The 18525-nt window shown below is 36.9% G+C and overlaps 1 protein-coding gene and 1 long non-coding RNA gene across 5 annotated transcripts in view; one reads left to right on the top strand and one right to left on the bottom strand.

The window, feature by feature from the left end:
- PLCL1 (phospholipase C like 1 (inactive)) overlaps positions 1-18525 on the bottom strand; it is a 366630-nt gene that overhangs the window by 83893 nt on the left and 264212 nt on the right. Inside the window, exon 2 of one of the 4 annotated variants that reach the window (XM_061380893.1) lies at positions 7845-7890. The exons of the other annotated variants lie outside the window; for them this stretch is intronic. Coding sequence (XP_061236877.1) covers positions 7845-7890 — 46 coding nt within the window. The remainder of the gene's footprint in view (positions 1-7844; positions 7891-18525) is intronic. 4 annotated transcript variants of the gene reach the window in all.
- Positions 1-18525, top strand: part of LOC133226879 (uncharacterized) — a 43379-nt gene that overhangs the window by 15980 nt on the left and 8874 nt on the right. The gene's annotated exons all lie outside the window — the stretch shown is intronic.

Genomic DNA, 18525 nt, shown 5'->3' with positions numbered 1-18525 from the left:
ATTTTTGCAAAGATTAACTGAGCACCTACTTACTATGTGCTAGCACCATCCCAGTGATTAGTTCTTTAAAATTTATTAATCCCAACACTAATGGCACCTTGAATAAATGCTCTCTTTCCATCATACTTTTAAAGTATAGCTTTTATAACTGATGAAATTTGTAAGTAGAATAATGACAAAATCATCAAATGTAACAAGTCAAACAAAACATGTAACAAATGCTTTTAAATAAATAAAAACAGCTTTAAACAACATTGAGGATGTTTGAGAACCAAGACCATAAAGCGGCATAAGAGCTGATGAGGCAGTATTTAAAAGGAAGTACCAGTAATTAAGTATACTTAAATTATATCTTTATCACTAGGGCATTTATTGAGATATTTAAAACTGGACAAGAAAAAAACTAAGCTTTAAATTGTTCAAAATCTATAAAAGTCTTAGGTAAAATAGTTTTTAAAATCACTGCCATTTTACAAGAAAACAAATACAACTTTCACATGGAGCTACACTATAACTTCATGCCATGGGGAAAGTCTTAAATAACACAACCCTACCTGTGACTCCATTATTCTGAGAAAGACCTGGCCACTAACTGTGCGGCTTGTAAGATTTTGCTGCAGGAACCCAGAAGATGGCATCGGTGGGTTTAGTCACACCAAAGCCCTGTTGCCATGTTCTCATAGTAACTGCTAATAGACTGCAAAGCACTTTATCAACCGCAATAGTACTAGATTTTTAATAGGCTAACATTTTTATAATGCCTCCTAAAATAACTGGAGCAGCAGAAGCAAGATTATAGAGTCATATTCTATTAGTTTCATTTTGAGAAAAGAGGCTTCCTTACTCTCTAGACCATTCTGTAGACCATCTCTAGACTAAAAATGCTTTGGTTTGAAATTTTCAACAAAATTAGGAAGAAACCAACTCAAAGAAATGGTAAGAATAACAGTAAATAATACCAAAATATCCTTTTCAGCCGACTCAATGGATATGAGTCTGAGAAACTCCGGGAGACAGTGAAGGACAGAGAAACCTGGTACGCTGTCCAGTCCATGTGTGCTGCGTGTTCAGTCGTGTCCAACTCTGTGACCCTGTAGATGATAGCCCGCCATTCCTCTGTCCATGGGATTCTCCAGGCAAGAATACTGGAGTGGGTTGCCATGCAGGAGATCTTCCCAAACCAGGGATCAAACCTGCGTCTCTTGCATGTCCTACATTAGCAGGCAGATTCTTTACCACTGCGTCACTTGGGAAACCCAAGCACTATAGTCCATGGTGCCACAAAGAGTCACACATGATTTAGTAACTGAACAACAACAATCCTTTCCAGATCACAACTTCAAGAACACTATAACCTGATTTATATATTTTAAATATTATGTATGATGTTTGTTCAACAACAGTGGACTAAAGATGAATTACCTCTTCTTGAACTTTATTCTATATACCTTCATCTCTGTGATTCATTCAAGAGGCAAAATTATAAACCTAATTAAAAATCTCTGACTTTTCATTGCACATAGATCAATGCACATAGATAAAATCAAAGATTATTCACCTGTTTGGAATTATTTTTTCACTTGTACAGAAATTAAACCCATATGGGTGAGGAGATATGGCTGCAGGTCAATAAAGGCTGGAAGCCTATGTCTCTAGATGTCCGATCATTCTATTATTCCATTGATTCCTGTCATCTCTGTTTCCCCCACAGAATAAGGGCACAAACCCTGTGACTATTTATTATCAAACCTCACTACCTGATGGACTTTCTATTTTCAACTCTTATTTCCCTGCAAGGACACAAGTATAGATGTTCCTGTATAGTGTAAACTGCCTTCATGGGAAAGGCCTTGTTTCTCACTTAAATCTTGCCAATCTCCTCTTGCATCCTTTACAATCCACTACTTCATATATAGTTACAAGGTACATCAATGATCCCATTTTTCTAGTAAAAAACATGACTGTTTTCACATAACCTCTATCAGGAGTTGGGGGGGCGGGCAGGGTGTCTTGCCCTCAAAATGATTAAAAAAAAAAAAAAAACTTGACTGTTTTGAACTAATCCAACTGCTACATGAAGTATATGTTTTTGCTTATTATAAGTACCAGGGGACTTTGTTACCCTACTGTGTCTTGGCAGCACCCATAAGAATGAAATGAAGGGGACACCAATAAAGGTCATCTGACAATTATTCAATGGCTTCTGAAGAAGGACATGCTGCTACCAATCCTATATCTCTAAGACAGATGTCCACCTCACACTCAAACACTACATTTAAAATTCATTGGTAGCCTGTGCAACTCTCAACAGAGGTGCCAAGAACCAAGTGGGCCTGGAGACCGAGATAGGATTCTGTCCTTCCTCACGAGACTCCCTACACAGCAGGCCCAGGAATCCTGGCTGAACTTATGCCAGAGCCAACTCCATTGTTTCTGGTATGAGGATTAATCAGATGCTCTTTAGAGAAGGCAGCATGTCATGGTCCCTATAATAAGAAAGTCTGTAATGAAGAATATGTAAAATATGGTTTTAACAACTATATTGCTAACACATCTCTTTCAGGGTCCTATTGCAGGGATCAAATATTGGGTTGGCCAAAAGGCTCGTTCAGGTTTTTCTGTAACATCTTACAGAAAAACCCAAATGAACCTTTTCACCAACCCAAAAGAATGCCCTAATTATTTCATAGGTATAACCATATATTGATGCTTAATTCGGGCATCCATCAAGAAATTGATATTTAATTCAGTTCAGTTCAGTCGCTCGGTTGTGTCCAACTCTTTGCAACCCCATGAATTGCAGCACGCCAGGCCTCCCTGTCCATCACCATCTCCCAGAGTTCACTCAAACTCACGTCCATCAAGTCGGTGACGCCATCCAGCCATCTCATCCTCTGTCATCCCCTTCTCCTCCTGCCCCCAATCCCTCCCAGCATCTGAGTCTTTTCCAATGAGTCAACTCTTCCCATGAGGTGGCCAAAGTACCGGAGTTTCAGCTTTAGCATCATTCCTACCAAAGAACATCCAGGGCTGATCTCCTTTAGAATGGACTGGTTGGATCTCCTTACAGTCCAAGGGACTCTCAAGAGTCTTCTCCAGCACCACAGTTCAAAAGCATCAATTCTTTGGCGCTCAGCTTTCTTCACAATCCAACTCTCACATCCATACATGACCACTGGAAAAACCATAGCCTTGACTAGAAGGACCTTTGTTGGCAAAGTAATATATCTGCTTTTCAATATGCTATCTAGGTTGGTCATAACTTTTCTTCCAAGGAGTAAGCGTCTTTTACTTTCATGGCTGCAGTCACCATCTGTAGTGATTTTGGAGCCCCCAAAAATAAAGTCTGACACTGTTTCCACTGTTTCCCCATCTATTTCCCATGAAGTGATGGGACCTGATGTCATGATCTTCGTTTTCTGAATGTTGAGCTTTAAGCCAACTTTTTCACTCCTCTTTCACTTTCACCAAGAGGCTTTTTAGTTCCTCTTCACTTTCTGCCATAAGGGTGGTGTCATCTGCATATCTGAGGTTATTGATATTTCTCCCAGCAATCTTGATTCCAGCTTGTGCTTCTTCCAGGAGAGGCATTAAAATCTATGCATAATTTTGTTTTTTCATTCCAAACTAATGTTGCATATACTTAAACTAAATTTTCTGAAAAATTAAAATTCAATAGGAATGGAACATTATTAAGTTCATTTCAAAAATGTTGCTGAAAAAAATTCCCATTTTCCTTTGTGTGCTAAACAACCAGCTCACAGAATAGTTTCTGCTTCATTTTGACTTTTCAATTTTTAATGGTAATATTTACCATCAAATATGAGACACTATTATATTATTTACATTGATTTCAGTCAATGTGGAATTTAAACATAGTCTCCAGTCATCCAAATCTGAATAAAACAAATTTAAAACTGAAAAGGAAATACCCAATATGTTTCAATACTATGTGAGTTCTACCATTTGTTACCATAGGGTGTTATTGGAGCTGAGTTTCAGAAACAGATGTGATTTTTAAAAATAAAATCATGTAAAACTTGAAATTTGCTAGGAGAGTAGATCTTAACAGTTCTCATCACAAGAAAAACAAATTTTAAATATGCACAGTGATAGATGTTAACTAAACTTATTCTGGTAATCATTTCACAACATATACATACATCAAATCATTATGTTGCACATCCAAAACCAATACAATGAATTTATCAATTAAATCTCAATTTAAAACAGAATCTCATTCAGAGCTATATTAGCTTAAGTGGAAATAAGGTTATAGTCAGCCTTGCTTCAGAGCATAAAGTTGAATTGATGAAATAGAATTTGAAAAATGATCATATTCCAAGAATTCATGATTTTTCTGTGCAACATTTGATAAGAACAGATTTAAGACTTTATACATCATTTATAAATTTCAATTGGGCTAAATATACAATACATAGCTACTAGTGGCATGTTTTAGAGGTAGATAAGTGCCATTGGACTATATAGAAATTAACATGTTTAGGTTTCTCATTAAGAGAAAAATATCTTACAAGAGATTTAAAAACAATAAATTTACTTTATGAAACATTTTCTAAATGTGTGTGACTCTGAACATAAAGATTAAATGTCAATATAACAGCATAATTCTATTCAAAGCTAAAATACAATTCATTTATAGTCTAAATCCATTTTTCTCTACACGTGGAGAAGTCTAGCCTTCATTTAATAAATAAATGTATATCAACAAATGGGCCATTCTTGCATTTGCATTAAGTTTTATAGGTTCTAAAATTTATACTTAAGTTATTTTAAAATTTCCTAGTTGAATATTTCTTCTGTAATAGATTCTGAAGTGCAATCTCTAAACTTTCTATAAGGCAGATTCCTGAACCACATATAAAATAGACCTAATGCAATGTAAAAATGCATCCTTAATATTTTTCTCTTATGATAATAATGAAATATGTGAACTTGACTTGAACATCAAGATGAATCTGATTAAAGGTTTCAAGTTTTATCCATAACTTCTGAATGGGTTAGTAGCATCTAATACTTTAATCCTTATTGTATTACCTTGGTTTAACTGAACATTAGCATCTGTCCATGTGCAACACACAGATGGCAGATCTCAGAGAATGTATATTTTCAGCACAGAGACTCCTTTAGGGTGAAGGCTCCCTGATACCCAGTGAAGGCTCCATAGTCAAAACAAAAACAAATCTATTGTCTTAATTTAGAAAAATGTAAAAAGAAACTATATAGGGACAGTTTTTATTTGAGATAATAAAATTCAAAGTCCTAAAAATTCAAATACCTTACTTATAGAAATTACTGTATTCTCCCCAAAGCATTGGATTGGGGACTAACTGATTTTAGTTACCATCACCACCTACTTTCATGACTTTATGACAGGCAAAAAGTTCGATATCTGTTGTTTTTATTTATTAGAATAATGTAATAATTTCTGGTCTAACTCATAGAGTTATCTCAAGGATCAAAGGAAATAAAGCATGCTAAATTCCTCTGAAAAACATAAAACTCCAAAGGAGTGAATTATAGATCCATCTTACTTATGAATAAAGTAAAATATAGCAATATTTTAAAAAGTAATCAAGTTTTTAAAAAATCAGGTTTATTACAGAAATATAAGAATGTATCAGCACTAAGAAAGCCATCAATGTAACCCAGTAAATAAATAAGCTAAAAGAGAAAAACAATATGATCCTACCTATAAATTCCTCCAAGGTAATACAATATTAATTCCAAAGAAAACACTCAGTAAACTGAAAAAGAAGGTAACTTCCTTTACATGATCAAAATCCTATTTCAGAATCCTAAAGGAAAGGTCATACCAACTGGTAAAGATTTAGAAGAATTCTCATTAAAATTTTAAAAGTAACAAAATAAAAGGCTAATATTTATTCTACATTTTAACATGACTCTGGGTACTTCGATCAAAGCATAAAACAAGCATAAGAAATTAAGCATAATATATGATAAATGAAGTGAAAGATCATTACTAGTCACAGAGGTGATAATTATTTACCTAGAAAATTCAAAAGAATCAACTGAAAATTATTAGAAATAATAAAAGAGATGGTGGCAAAATAAAGTATAAATATAAAAAATTAATAGCTTTCTTAAACAACAATTTGCTTCTAAATGTAATGGCAGGGATGAGTAGAAGTGAGAGAAACCCATTCAAATTAACAACAGATATTGTAAACAAGCCAAGAATAAATTTAACGAGATACATGTAAAAATTATGCATAAAATTTTATTTCATATAAAGTTGAAAAAGAGGATCAAATAAATGAAAACATTAAAAAATTACTGGAAAGATAATGTTGGTAAAATTCAAGTGCTATACTAATTAGTAGATAAATACAATAAAATTCTAATGAAAAGTCCAGTGGAATTGTTTCAAGGGGTAGGGTGGAAGTGGCATTTAAAATAACAAAGGAAATAATATATTAGTCAAGTATTAGTGTTGAAAAATTCACTATTCATTTGAACAAAAATATAAGTTAATTTCTCTTTCATGCCAGACCTAATAATTATTTTAGATGGATTAAAGATACAATAGGGTTTAGAAGTACTAGAAAAGATGTAATCGTATATTTCTATAGTTTGGGGTGGGGAAGATCTCTTCTTAAATAAATCAAGGCCACACAAGACACAGAAGAAAAGACTGGTAGGTATGAGCACAAAAAAGCTTAAAACTGTATCCAGTTTTTTTTTAATTCTCAAACTGAAAAATATTTGATATATGTTTCTTAATTTATAAAATTTGCTCACAAACTAATTTTGGAAAAGATAAATTCACAAAATTATACAACTGTTTCAAAATTAAGGAAAAGATGCTCAAACACAAATACTTGATACACAAATAAATTTATTAATTTGCATACCAGATTATTATAGGTTAAAAAAGATGTCAGGTTATAGAGAAAAGGGAATTTTTGTATAATGTTAGATTAGTATAAAATGGACCAATTTTTCCAGAAGGCAATGTGATAAATGTTTTAAAATGTTAAAGATGTGTCTACTTTGATCTAGCAATATCACTTTTGAGACTTTATCTTAAGGAAATATTTGAACAAAGAGGCAAAGATTTAAGTACATGGAAATTCAATGCTACTCTGTGAATAATATTAAGGAAATTAGAAATAAACTAATAAACTGAACACTCATTCCTAGTAAGGACTGGCAAAATAAATTATAACACATTCATGCAAAAAGATTCTATGTAGTTCTTATAAAGGTGACATAGATCCATAAATCTTAAAAGGGATAATCTGTGTGTGGATGTGTGTGTATGTGTCCTTAAAAAATAAATAATATAAAACAGTACATATATTATGAGATCACATCACTAATATATAACAAATCTGAAAGGCTCTATTCCAAGTGGTAATATTGGTTATCTCTAGGGGAAATGAAGGAGAATTATGAAAATAGTTTTCTCTGTTTTGTTCAAATTATTCACAATTAACATATATTAGCATACAGTATTAAAAAAAATATTAAAGATGTTTCCATAGCATTGGGTTCCCTGGTAGCTCAGCTGGTAAAGAATCTACCTGCAGTGCGGGAGACCTGGGTTTGATCCCTGGGTTGGGAAGATCCCCTGGAGGAGGGCATGACAACCCACTCCAATATTCTTGCATGGAGAATCCACATGGCCAGACAGAGCAGGCTGTGGGGCTACAGTCCACAGGGTCACATAAAGACATGACTGAGCGACTAAGCACACATAGTCCTATAATTACCTCATTAATTATCAGAAAGTTGTACTTTGTAGAGATAATGATATATATCTATAAAGAGTTAACTTGAGGCATAATAAAGTGCATTACCTTATTTTTAGGACTTCCCTGGTAGCTCAGCTGGTAAAGAATCCGCCTGCAATACAGGAGAACCCAGTTTGATTTCTGGGTCAGAAAGTCCCCCTGGAGAAGCAATAGACTACCCACTTCAGTATTCTTGGGTCTCCCTGTGTGGCTCAGATGGTAAAGAATCTGCCTGCAATGCAGGAGACCTGGGTTTGATCCCTGGGTTGGGAAGATCCCCTGCAGGAGGGCATGGCAACACACTCAAGTATTCTTGCCTGGAGAATCCCCATGGACAAAGGAGCCTGCCGGGCTACAGCCCATGGGGTCACAAAGAGTCAGAGATAACTGAGCGACTAAGGACACACACACAGACACACACACACACACCTTACATTTATGAAAATAATTATACCAATATTATTTTAGTTAAATATAAAACTTTATATATTTATTATTCTTAGGACTGGCCAATGTGTTTCTATTACAGTATGACAAAATATCCCCTAAATATGATAAATCTTTGATTTGGAAATTATTTTAGAATCTTACAGTTTAGAACTACTGACTTTAATTCATGTATGAATGTGGAGTTGAACCATAAAGAAAGCTGAGCACCGAAGAAGTGATGCTTTGGAACTGTGGTGTTGGAGAAGATTCTTGAAAGTCCCTTGGACTGCAAAGAGCTCAAACCAGACAATCTTGAAGGAAATCAGTCCTAAATATTCACTGGAAGGACGGATGCTGAAGCTGAAGCTCCAATACTTTGGCCACCTGATGCGAAGAACTGACTTATTGGAAATGACCCTGTTGCTGGGAGATTGAAAGCAGAAGGAAAAGGGGATGACAGAAGATGAGATGGTTGGATGGCATCACTGACTCGATGAACATGAGTTTGAGCAAACTCTGGGAATTGGTGATGGACAGGGAGGCCTGGTGTGCTGCAGTCCATGGGATCGCAAAGAGTCAGACACGTCTAAGTGACTGAACTGACTTTAACTAGCCTTGGTGAAAGCAGTGTTCAAAGCACAATGCAATTTTACAGCGTATCTGTAAAATTAACCTCATTAGTACTTAAACAATCAATTTAATGAAAATGTGTAGTATATCTCCTTTTGAATCAGACTTTTGCTACCTTTGAGAATAAATATAAGTAGATGAATGTTCCCAGAGGAAGAAAAGGAGATTAAACTGAGATTTCCTGACTAGTTGTTTAAATCAATTGATTTCAATTAAATGCACTCCACTGATAATGAGATTCAAATCTGCTGTATTAAATTAGGAATTAAATATGCTTCAGAGAAACTGGAATCAGTAAGAATTCCATGTAGGTTACAAGAAGTTTAATCTTTCAGAGAACACATCCTTTTCAATAATTTTCATTAAATACAAACTGTAGCCCTACAAGTTCTCTTGTAGCTTTGACCTAATCCTCTATTTTCACATCTAGATATGCTTTTCAAACTTGCCTTTGTGTTTTATACTCAACGCATTCGCTCTCCTTTTTTTTTCTTCTTTGGAAGACATAGTACACAAAAGTATCTTTTATTGTTTCCTAATCCATACTTCCAGTAATCATGTATGGATGTGAGAGTTAGACTATAAAGAGAGCTGAGCGCCAAAGAATTGATGCTTTTGAACTGTGGTGTTGGAGAAGACTCTTAAGAGTCTCTTGGACTGCAAAGAGATCAAACCAGTCCATCCTAAAGGAAATCAGTCTTGAATGTTCATTGGAAGGACTGATGCTGAAGATGAAACTCCAATACTTTGGCCACCTGATGTGAAGAACTGATTCATTGGAAAAGACCCTGCTGCTGGGAAAGATTGAAGGCAGGAGGAGAAGGGGATGACAGAGGATGAGATGGCTGGATGGTGTCACCGACTTCATGGACATGAGTTGAGTAAGCTCCGGGAGTTGGTGATGGACAGGGAAGCCTGGCATGCTGCAGTCCATGGGGTCGCAAAGAGTCAGACATGAGTGACCGACTGAACTGAATCCATATTTCTTTATTGCTTTAATTATAGCAAGAGTCCCTTCTTTAATATAGGTTTCTTATCTAAACTCAACTGACCCAAATTCACAAAGTTGTTTCTGTACATCTTTGCCACTTAAAACACTCTACTGTAACTACACTTAACTTCCTACATTTAACTTGTGAATCTTAGGAAATTCAGCTAATGAACCTAATAGTCTAACTTGAATGCTACCTAAAATAGCAAATATTTCTCTGAATCATTTTTACACTTTCAAGAAAAATAGTATTTGTCAATATGTTAAAATACACTACATCTGCTCAATAACCACCAGGATGGTTGCCGCATAAGAATATAATCTGCAGTATGAGAATATAATCATAAGAAACAGCGAGCAATGTAACTAGGATAAAAATGCTCTCATCTCATGTAAATGTGAGCCAGTTTCAGTTGAAATACAAACAGTCAATTATGGTGCATATTCCTAAGCATTGTCTCACTGTTTTAAGAAACTGCCAGGTGGCTTGCTTTCTTGGCACTGAGAGAAGTTTACAAAACCCTATGAAATTTGAAATAGTTAGACTTGTTCATCTTAGCAGTTTTAAAAATGGGATGAACATCACAGCCTTTTACAGGACTGTAAATTAGCACATACTGATCTCTAGGCTATCAATTTCTCTGAACACAAAGATATTAAAATACAATTTGAATTGTGTGGGGTTTTTGTTGTTGTTATATAAGGTCATTAGTTTTACTAAAAAGCTTTGCATTCCCATTTGTTGATGAAACTGACTGGCACACCAGATGAGATTTTATCACAAGGAGAGTGAATCCCATGGTGAAGAAATAAAAGAAAAATATTCACATTACAGATTCTTCTTTAGTACCTAATCATAAAAGGATCATGGGCAGCATGGATTCCAAGTCATGCTGGGTCAGTTAAATTAAACTTGTTTCAAAATAATGCTTCATCTCTTAGATCTCATTTATATTGCCAGTAAAAAGAAAATTAAAGTCACGTATTACTATAAAACTGGTAGAATGACAGGGAAATAAAATAATTACTGAAGCCATTTATAATCTATAACCCTTTTCTTAAAACAGCATTTCAACTAAACACTTCACAATGAAAAGGCATAGTAATTTACAAATAGCTTAGAGATTAATCTCTAATCTCTTTAGAAAAAGGGACTTGACGCACAGCATATTTAAAGTTAATTAGTATTGCTATCAGGAAAGCTTGTAAAGAATTAAAAAGTAAATCCACAATGAATTCACTACATTTACTTTCATAATATTATCTCTAGGTGATTTCTTAATAGTAATTTTATATATTGAATGACAGTAACAGCTAGCCCTACCTATGAGAGTGACTAAGTTCATTATTCTCCAAGTAAAACCACTTTGTTTATAAATGTAAATCAAAATAAAGAGTATAAGGGCATCTCACATTTTTAAGAAGTTTTATACTTTGCAAAGGGCTTCCACATTTGTCTGCTTATGAAATCGCCACAAGATTTTAAAGGTGAGAAAATCCAAGACACAAAAAGACTGAATGACTTGCAGCTGGCAGAGTGAATGCTAAACCCAGGTATTCCTATTCCTGACTGAATTTTTTCCTATAAGCTCACGTTACCTCTGCATTTTACTGCTCTACTTTTCTAGTTCCCAGTGTATTTTCTCATCCCTTCACCTTGGTAAGGAATGCAAAATTTACAACTCCAGCTATTTTCTCTCACCCAATGCTAAATAATGGGAACTGACTGTCATTTTAACTAGTTATCTCCTCCTAACTGTGCTATTTTACTTGGTAAAAATGTCCCTCAAGAAGAAGGACCACAAAAAAAGGATATGTATGGAAAGTAATTTTGCAGTATTTTTAATCCTTTCAAGATAAATTTATGGGGCCTCTGCAGGAGACATAGGAAACTCGGGTTCAATTCCTGGGTCAGGAAGATTCCCTGGAGAAGGAAATAGCAACCCACTCCAGCATTCGTGCCTGGAAAATCCCGTGGACAGAAGAGCCTGGCGGTCACAAAGAGTCAGACATGGCTGAGCACGCACACATTCAGCTTGGTGTCAGGGACTCATTCAAGTGAATAGGTAGGCACTCAGCTTGGAAATAGGTGTACTGTAATGCTACTTGTAGTAGAAAGATATGTTAAAAATAATCAAACAAACATATAATCAAAATTATTTTTTAAATGCCTGAAAGAAAGTAATTTAGGTACAGGGGCTAATTTAGATTGGAGTGGGTTCCTACCATTCCCCTGAGGAACTGACATTTAAACTAGGCAACCGGCCAGACAAATAGTGTGGGAAGAGTATTCTATGCAGAAGAAACAACATGGGAAGATCCTAAAGTAACTAAAGTACTGCAGACCAGTGTAGCAAATGTGTGGTGAGAGAAGGGGAAAAAAATAAAGCTGGAGGATCAGGCAGAAGGCAAGTCAGATGAGGCTGTGAAAGCCATTTCTGAAAAATCTGGAGTTCATGCCATGTAGATTTTAAGTCAGAAAGGTGAAAGTTCATACATTAAAAATATCTCTAACTGCTGGATAATGAATTTGGGGATATAGAACTATCAAGGAAGCAATCCCTTAGATGGTGATTGCAGGAGATCCAAGTATACTAAGTGGGGTGGGAATGAGAGAGAAGTGGGGTTATTGAGGATTTACTGGAACTGGAATGGAGAATGAGAAAAGGAAGAAGGGGCTACCACAGGTGACCCCCAGATCTCTGGTTTGAGCAATGGGGAGGTTGGAGTAGTTAAGACTAGAGAAGGAGGAGATTTGTGAGTGGTTCTGGAGGTGCTGAGAATAAAGTTGCAAAAAGAGGACTAGACCTCAGGACAGACATATGGGTTCAACATAAATTTGGGAACTGTCAGGTTATTTGTGGTATCTGAAGCCATAGGACTGGGTGAAATAACTTTAAGGGGAAAAGGGCAAAATAAAAAGAGAAGCATATCTAGCACTGACCTTTGGGAAAGTATATTTTGAGATCACTTACAAAGGAGATGGATAATGAAAGCCAAAGCAGTAGGAGGAAGCCAGAAGAGTATGTTGTCATGACAGCCAAGAAAAGAGGACATTCTAAGAAGGAAGGCGTGGTCAGCTGTGGTGAATGCTAGTAAGACGTCTAGTAATGTTGCAGGAAGGGGGACCACTTCCAGGGCCCAAAACTGGGTTTTTATCTAACACTTAGAAATGAATTGTCCGAGGAGACACATGTGCTGACAAAGCAAGAGATTTTATTGGGAAAGGGCACCCGGGTGGAGAGCAGTAGGGTAAGGGAACCCAGGAGAACTGCTCTGCCGCAGGGCTTGGAGTCTCAGGTTTTATGGTGATGGGCTTATTTTCCAGGTGGTCTTTGATGAATCATTATGATTCAGAGTCTTTCCTGGTAGTGCACGCATCGCTCAGCCAAGATGGATGCTACAGAGAGGGATTCTGGGAAGTGGACAGACACGCAGTGTCTCCTTTCAATCCTTCCCGAACTCTTCCGGTTGGTGGTGGCTTATTAGTTCCGTATTCCTTATCAGGATCTCCTGTCATAAAACAACTCATGCAAATGGTTACTATGGTGCCTGGCCAGGGTGGGCGGTTTCAATCAGTGTGCTTCCCCTAACAGTAAGATGGAAAGAGCTGTCCACTGGATTTGATAACATGAATGCTCTTGGTGGTCTTAGAGTGGGCAGTGTCAGCAGAGTGGTGGACCAGTGGATACAGAGAATAGAAAGGAGTAGATTGAAGAATTAATGTGTAGAGAACACAAAGTTTGCCTGAGGAAAGGTGTTGAGAGAAAGAGCAATGGCTGGAAGAGAGATAGGAATCAAAGAGGTTTTTAATTTGTTTTTGCTCTTGTACCAGGGGGGAAAAGAGTAAAATAGAAGATATGTACAATGAGGTGTGCGGAAGATAAATGAGTAGAGGGGCAGAAAGAGATCCAGAGCTCAAGTGGAGGAAATAGCTTTAATAGCAGAAATTATAACAGGAAAGAAAAAGATGAGTGCTGAAATAAGTAGGGGAAAGAAATGAGTGGTGGCAAAATATGAGATGTCCCACTTGGTGCCTCCCAGTTTATCTCTAAAGAATAAGGCAAAGTCACTCACTGAGGATGGTGATTAGGAGGTAGGGAAAATCAGAGATTTGACAAGAGTGGATACAGTCTTGGGTTATTTTTGCTTGCTCATCCTCCATTCACCTTCCTGCTGCTGCTGCTGCTGCTAAGTCGCTTCAGTCGTGTCCGACTCTGTACGACCCCATAGACGGCAGCCCACCAGGCTCCCCCGTCCCTGAGATTCTCCAGGCTAGAACACTGGAGTGGGACAAATCACCTTTCCCCATTTGCAATCTATGGTCTAGAGAGGGAACTGACATTTCACTCCCCTCCCTTTCAACCTAGATCCTAAGGTGGGCTTGACCAGGTCTGTTCAACTGACGCATTCAACACTCTTGCATTATTCATTGTCTCAACCCAGTGAAGCCCAACTGCAGAACTTTTGATGAGATCACTAGGAAAGAAGCACACTTTTTCCTTTGGGGCTTCTAACACAGTGGGATGCAAGTTTGACAACCATCTTTATCCCATCTGGGAAGCAAACCTGAGGAACAGAGAACTAAAAAGAGAGAGAAAAAGAGCTAGATACTCCCAGACATCAGTATCTGAGCCAATATCCCTCCCTGCTTGACAGAATATGCATATATGGTTTGAATTGTTGACATGTGCAAGCAAAGGCATCCCAATTGATACAGAGTGATATTAATTCCTGTGGTGAGTGAGAGAGTAACCTACGAGAAAAATGATTGTCAGGCATTGCTGAGGTTCCATTTGGCTTCTGGTTATCATGAATTTGTGGTGATATCAGTAACCTTAGGATTCCCACTACATGCTAAGTCATTTCCATTGTGTCTGACTCTTTGTGACCCCATGGACTGTATAGCCCACTAGTCTCCTCTGTCCATGGGACTCTCCAAGTAAGCATACTGGAATGGGTTGCCGTGCCCTCTTCCAGGGGATCTTCCTGATCCAGGGATCAAACCCATATCTCTTATGTCCCCTGCATTGGCAGGTGGGTTCTTTACCACTAGACCCATGTGGGAAAGGATTTCCACTAGATAAATCAAATTTCTTGAAATTTTTTATCATAATACCAACCCACTGATACTTAATACAATTAGCAATTTTATATGATCATGACCATTTTATACTAAAAACAAATAAGCTATTTAAAAACAAAAGTAATATAAGAGAATGAAAAGGTAAGATTGGGAGAAAATATTTGCATGACATGTTCGATAAAGGACTGTTAAACAAAATGTTTAAAGAAACACTTTAAAGTCAATAATAAGAAAACAAAAACTCAATTAAAAAATGGGCCAAAGACCTTCACAGACATCTCATTAGAGAAGATATACAGATGAAAAATAAGATGTTCCACATCATATATCATCAGAGAAATGCAAATTAAAAAACAATGAGATAACACACCTATCAGAATGGTCAAAGTGCAGAACACTGACAACATGAAATGCTAGCAAGGATATGGAGCAACAGAAACTCTCACTCATTGATGGTGGAATGCAAAATGGTACAACCACTTTGGAAGACTGGTGGTTTCTTAAAAAACTAAACATAGTATTACCATGACAGGGAAAGTCACTCAGTCATGTCCAACTCTTTGCAAACCCATGGACTATACAGTCCATGGAATTCTCCAGGCTGGCCTGGAGTGGGTAGCCTTTCCCTTTTCCAGGGGATCTTCCCAATCCAGGGGTCAAACCCAGGTATCCCACCTTGCAGGTGGATTCTTTACCAGCTAAGCCACAAGGTAAGCCCAAGAGTACTGGGGTGGATAGCCTATCCCTTCTCCAGTGGATCTTCCCAACCCAGGAATCGTTTCCTGCATTGCAGGCGGATTCTTTACCAACTGAGCTATCAGGGAAGCGCAAGCCTTACCATATGGTCCAGCAATCGCATCTTTGGTACTTATCCAAAGGACCTGAAAACTTCTGTCTACACTAAAACCTACACAAGAATATTTATATTAGCTTTACTCATGGTTGCCCAAACTGGGAACTGACCAAGATGTCCTTGGTAAATAGTTGAATAAACTATGATACATCCAGACAATGAAATATTATTCAGTGCTAAAAAGGAATGAAAAGACATGTGCTATCAAGCCATGAAAAGACATGTGTGTGTGTGTTCAGTTGCTCAGTCAAATCTAACTCTTTGCAATCCCATGGACTCCAAGCTCCTCTGTCCATGGGATTCTCCAGGCAAAACTACTGGAATGAGCTGCCATTTCCTTCTCCAGGGGATCTTTCCTACCCAGAGATCAAACCCGAATCTCTTATGTATCCTGCATTTGCAGGCAGATTCTTAACCTCTAAAATGCATATTGCTAAGTGAAAGAAGTCAATGTGAAAACACTACACTGTATATGGGAAATCACTGAATATTCCTTTTAATTTGCTGTTTAATTTTAACAGTATTTCCCTTGTCTAAAGTTTAAAGAAATTCAACTTAAATGTAAAAAGGATATAATATGAGATCACTCAGTGTCTTAATACCATCTAACCGGCAAAAGGTAAATGAAGGAAATGGTTTTCTTCTACGATTGTGTCCAACATGAGGCAGAGACTGATATTTGTCTGTAGTTTAACCAAGGGAAAACAATCCCTATAAATTCTATTAAATTATTTAACAGCCACAAACAGATGCAATAATTCATTGTCAGTGAATCAAATCATTTTCTCTCTTCTCTCTTGGTGCCAAGAAAGCAAACATTCACAGGTGCTCCATCAGCATCTTTGCATAAAACCAAGCAATACAACTCCTTTATGAATGACAAACGAAACATACATAAATAGGGTGACAAAATAATGAGTCATTATTCTCCGGATATTTGAAGAGGTTTTTTAAAGAATCAATCTGAAGAAGATGGGGAAATTTTTACTAAGATTCTAAATGTAAAACTCACTTCATTGAATTGACATTTATCAAGAAATCATTGGACAGAACTCTGTGAGAAAAAGATTTGAAATAGCTTTTTCTGACTTTCTTAATCATGTGGACTGGAAAAGTGACTAGTGTTACCAATCCTGGGTTGAGAATATGCTCAGACTAAAGACATTTTCTAAACTGAAAAATGAAGTTTCCTAGAGAACTTTCCTTTTATAAAGGCTTTCTGGCAAGGTGATAGCTAAACCAGTCCAGAGAAGACCATCTCAGAAGAAGCAAAATTTCTATCCATACTAGTGTTACATCCTAAAAATTGTCCCTCATTCCTTCAAATGATGAAAGAGTACTTCACTCTGTACTAATCTTAGAGGATTTTGAGTATTCCACTAGTCCCACAGAGGCAGGGTATACATAATATATGCATCTGCATTCTTAAAAAAGAAATCTTTGCTGCCTCCCTAGTCTTTTATTTTGCATTTGTAGTTTCTAGTCTTATGTCTTCTTGCTGTCACTATGCTGGTTTGCTCCCTGATATGGGGACTTCTGTGGGGCTCTGTGAATTTTCAATATTCACAGCCATAAGCAAATCTATCCATCTAACATATGTTACTGGTCATGCCAAATATTCTCCGGGTGGGTAAACTAGTTGGACACAACTGAGTGACTGAGCATACAATGAGAACAGGCAGACTAGAGCAGAAACAATGCTGCAGTATCTTCTAGGTGTCATAGAGAAACTGGTGTTGGTTCCTGGGCCAGAAAGATATCTGCCCAGCCTATTAATGATTCTACCTCCATAACCTTCCCCATGCCACACAGTCCCCTGCAGTCATTTGTTCCAACAGTTCACACACCTGAGGACAAATGGGTGCTCTTTTGTCTGCAAAACATAAAGACTTTCATTAGTCTTTGCTTTAAATTAGTTACAATCTTACAGAAGGAAGTACCATCTTAAATGAGTCACCAGTAACAATACAACTTTGGTATATTTTGGCAAGACTAAGATAGTAGTCTCCCTGTGGGCAGGAAGCAAATTTTGCTTAAATTTTCAACCATAAGACTATGAAAGCAATGGGGTTAGCAGGAATCAACAGCTTCCTAGATTTGGTAGTCAAAATTATAGCTACAATATTTTAATTGTAGCTATGTCTTAAATTGTGGCTAAGTCATCAAATAGAGAGTAAACACACAGAAAGTTCATTGTTATTTACATTGTAATATGGACAAAATCTATTAACATCCAAAAGAGGATAAAATGGACAAATTTTAAGTTGCAAACTAACCTCTAAATCATTGAATTAAGGAATTCAGTCTGCTGGTTAAAGCAGAAAACTCTAGTCAGGAAATCTAAATTACAAACTAGCTGTAATGAGCCAGAATAACATGAACAAACAAATATAAGGTACTGTAATGGGAGCTCACAAAGATAAGGCTTTTGTTTTTGTTTTGCTCATTGCTCTGTCTTTAGTATCTAATATTATTATAGTAACTTCCTTATTCTCAAGTTCATTGCCTGTCTCCCAGAGCTCCCTGAGAGTAGATGTCCCTCGTACCTAGGACCATGCCTGGCATGTTGTAGTCACACAATAAATACTAAATAAAAGCTTGTAGAAGTTCCTTTGTTGTTGTTTAGTTGCTAAGTCATCTCCAACTCTTTTGTGACCCCACGGACTGTAGTCCACCAGGCTCCTCTGTCCATGGGATTTTCCAGGTTAGAATATTTGGGTAGGTTGCCATTTCCTTCTCCAAGGGATCGTCCTCACCC

This window comes from Bos javanicus, chromosome 2 (assembly GCF_032452875.1).
Source record: "Bos javanicus breed banteng chromosome 2, ARS-OSU_banteng_1.0, whole genome shotgun sequence".
Lineage (NCBI taxonomy): Eukaryota > Metazoa > Chordata > Mammalia > Artiodactyla > Bovidae > Bos > Bos javanicus.
The sequence above is the reverse complement of the archived record's forward strand: the minus strand, read 5'-3'. Positions and strand labels throughout refer to the sequence as shown.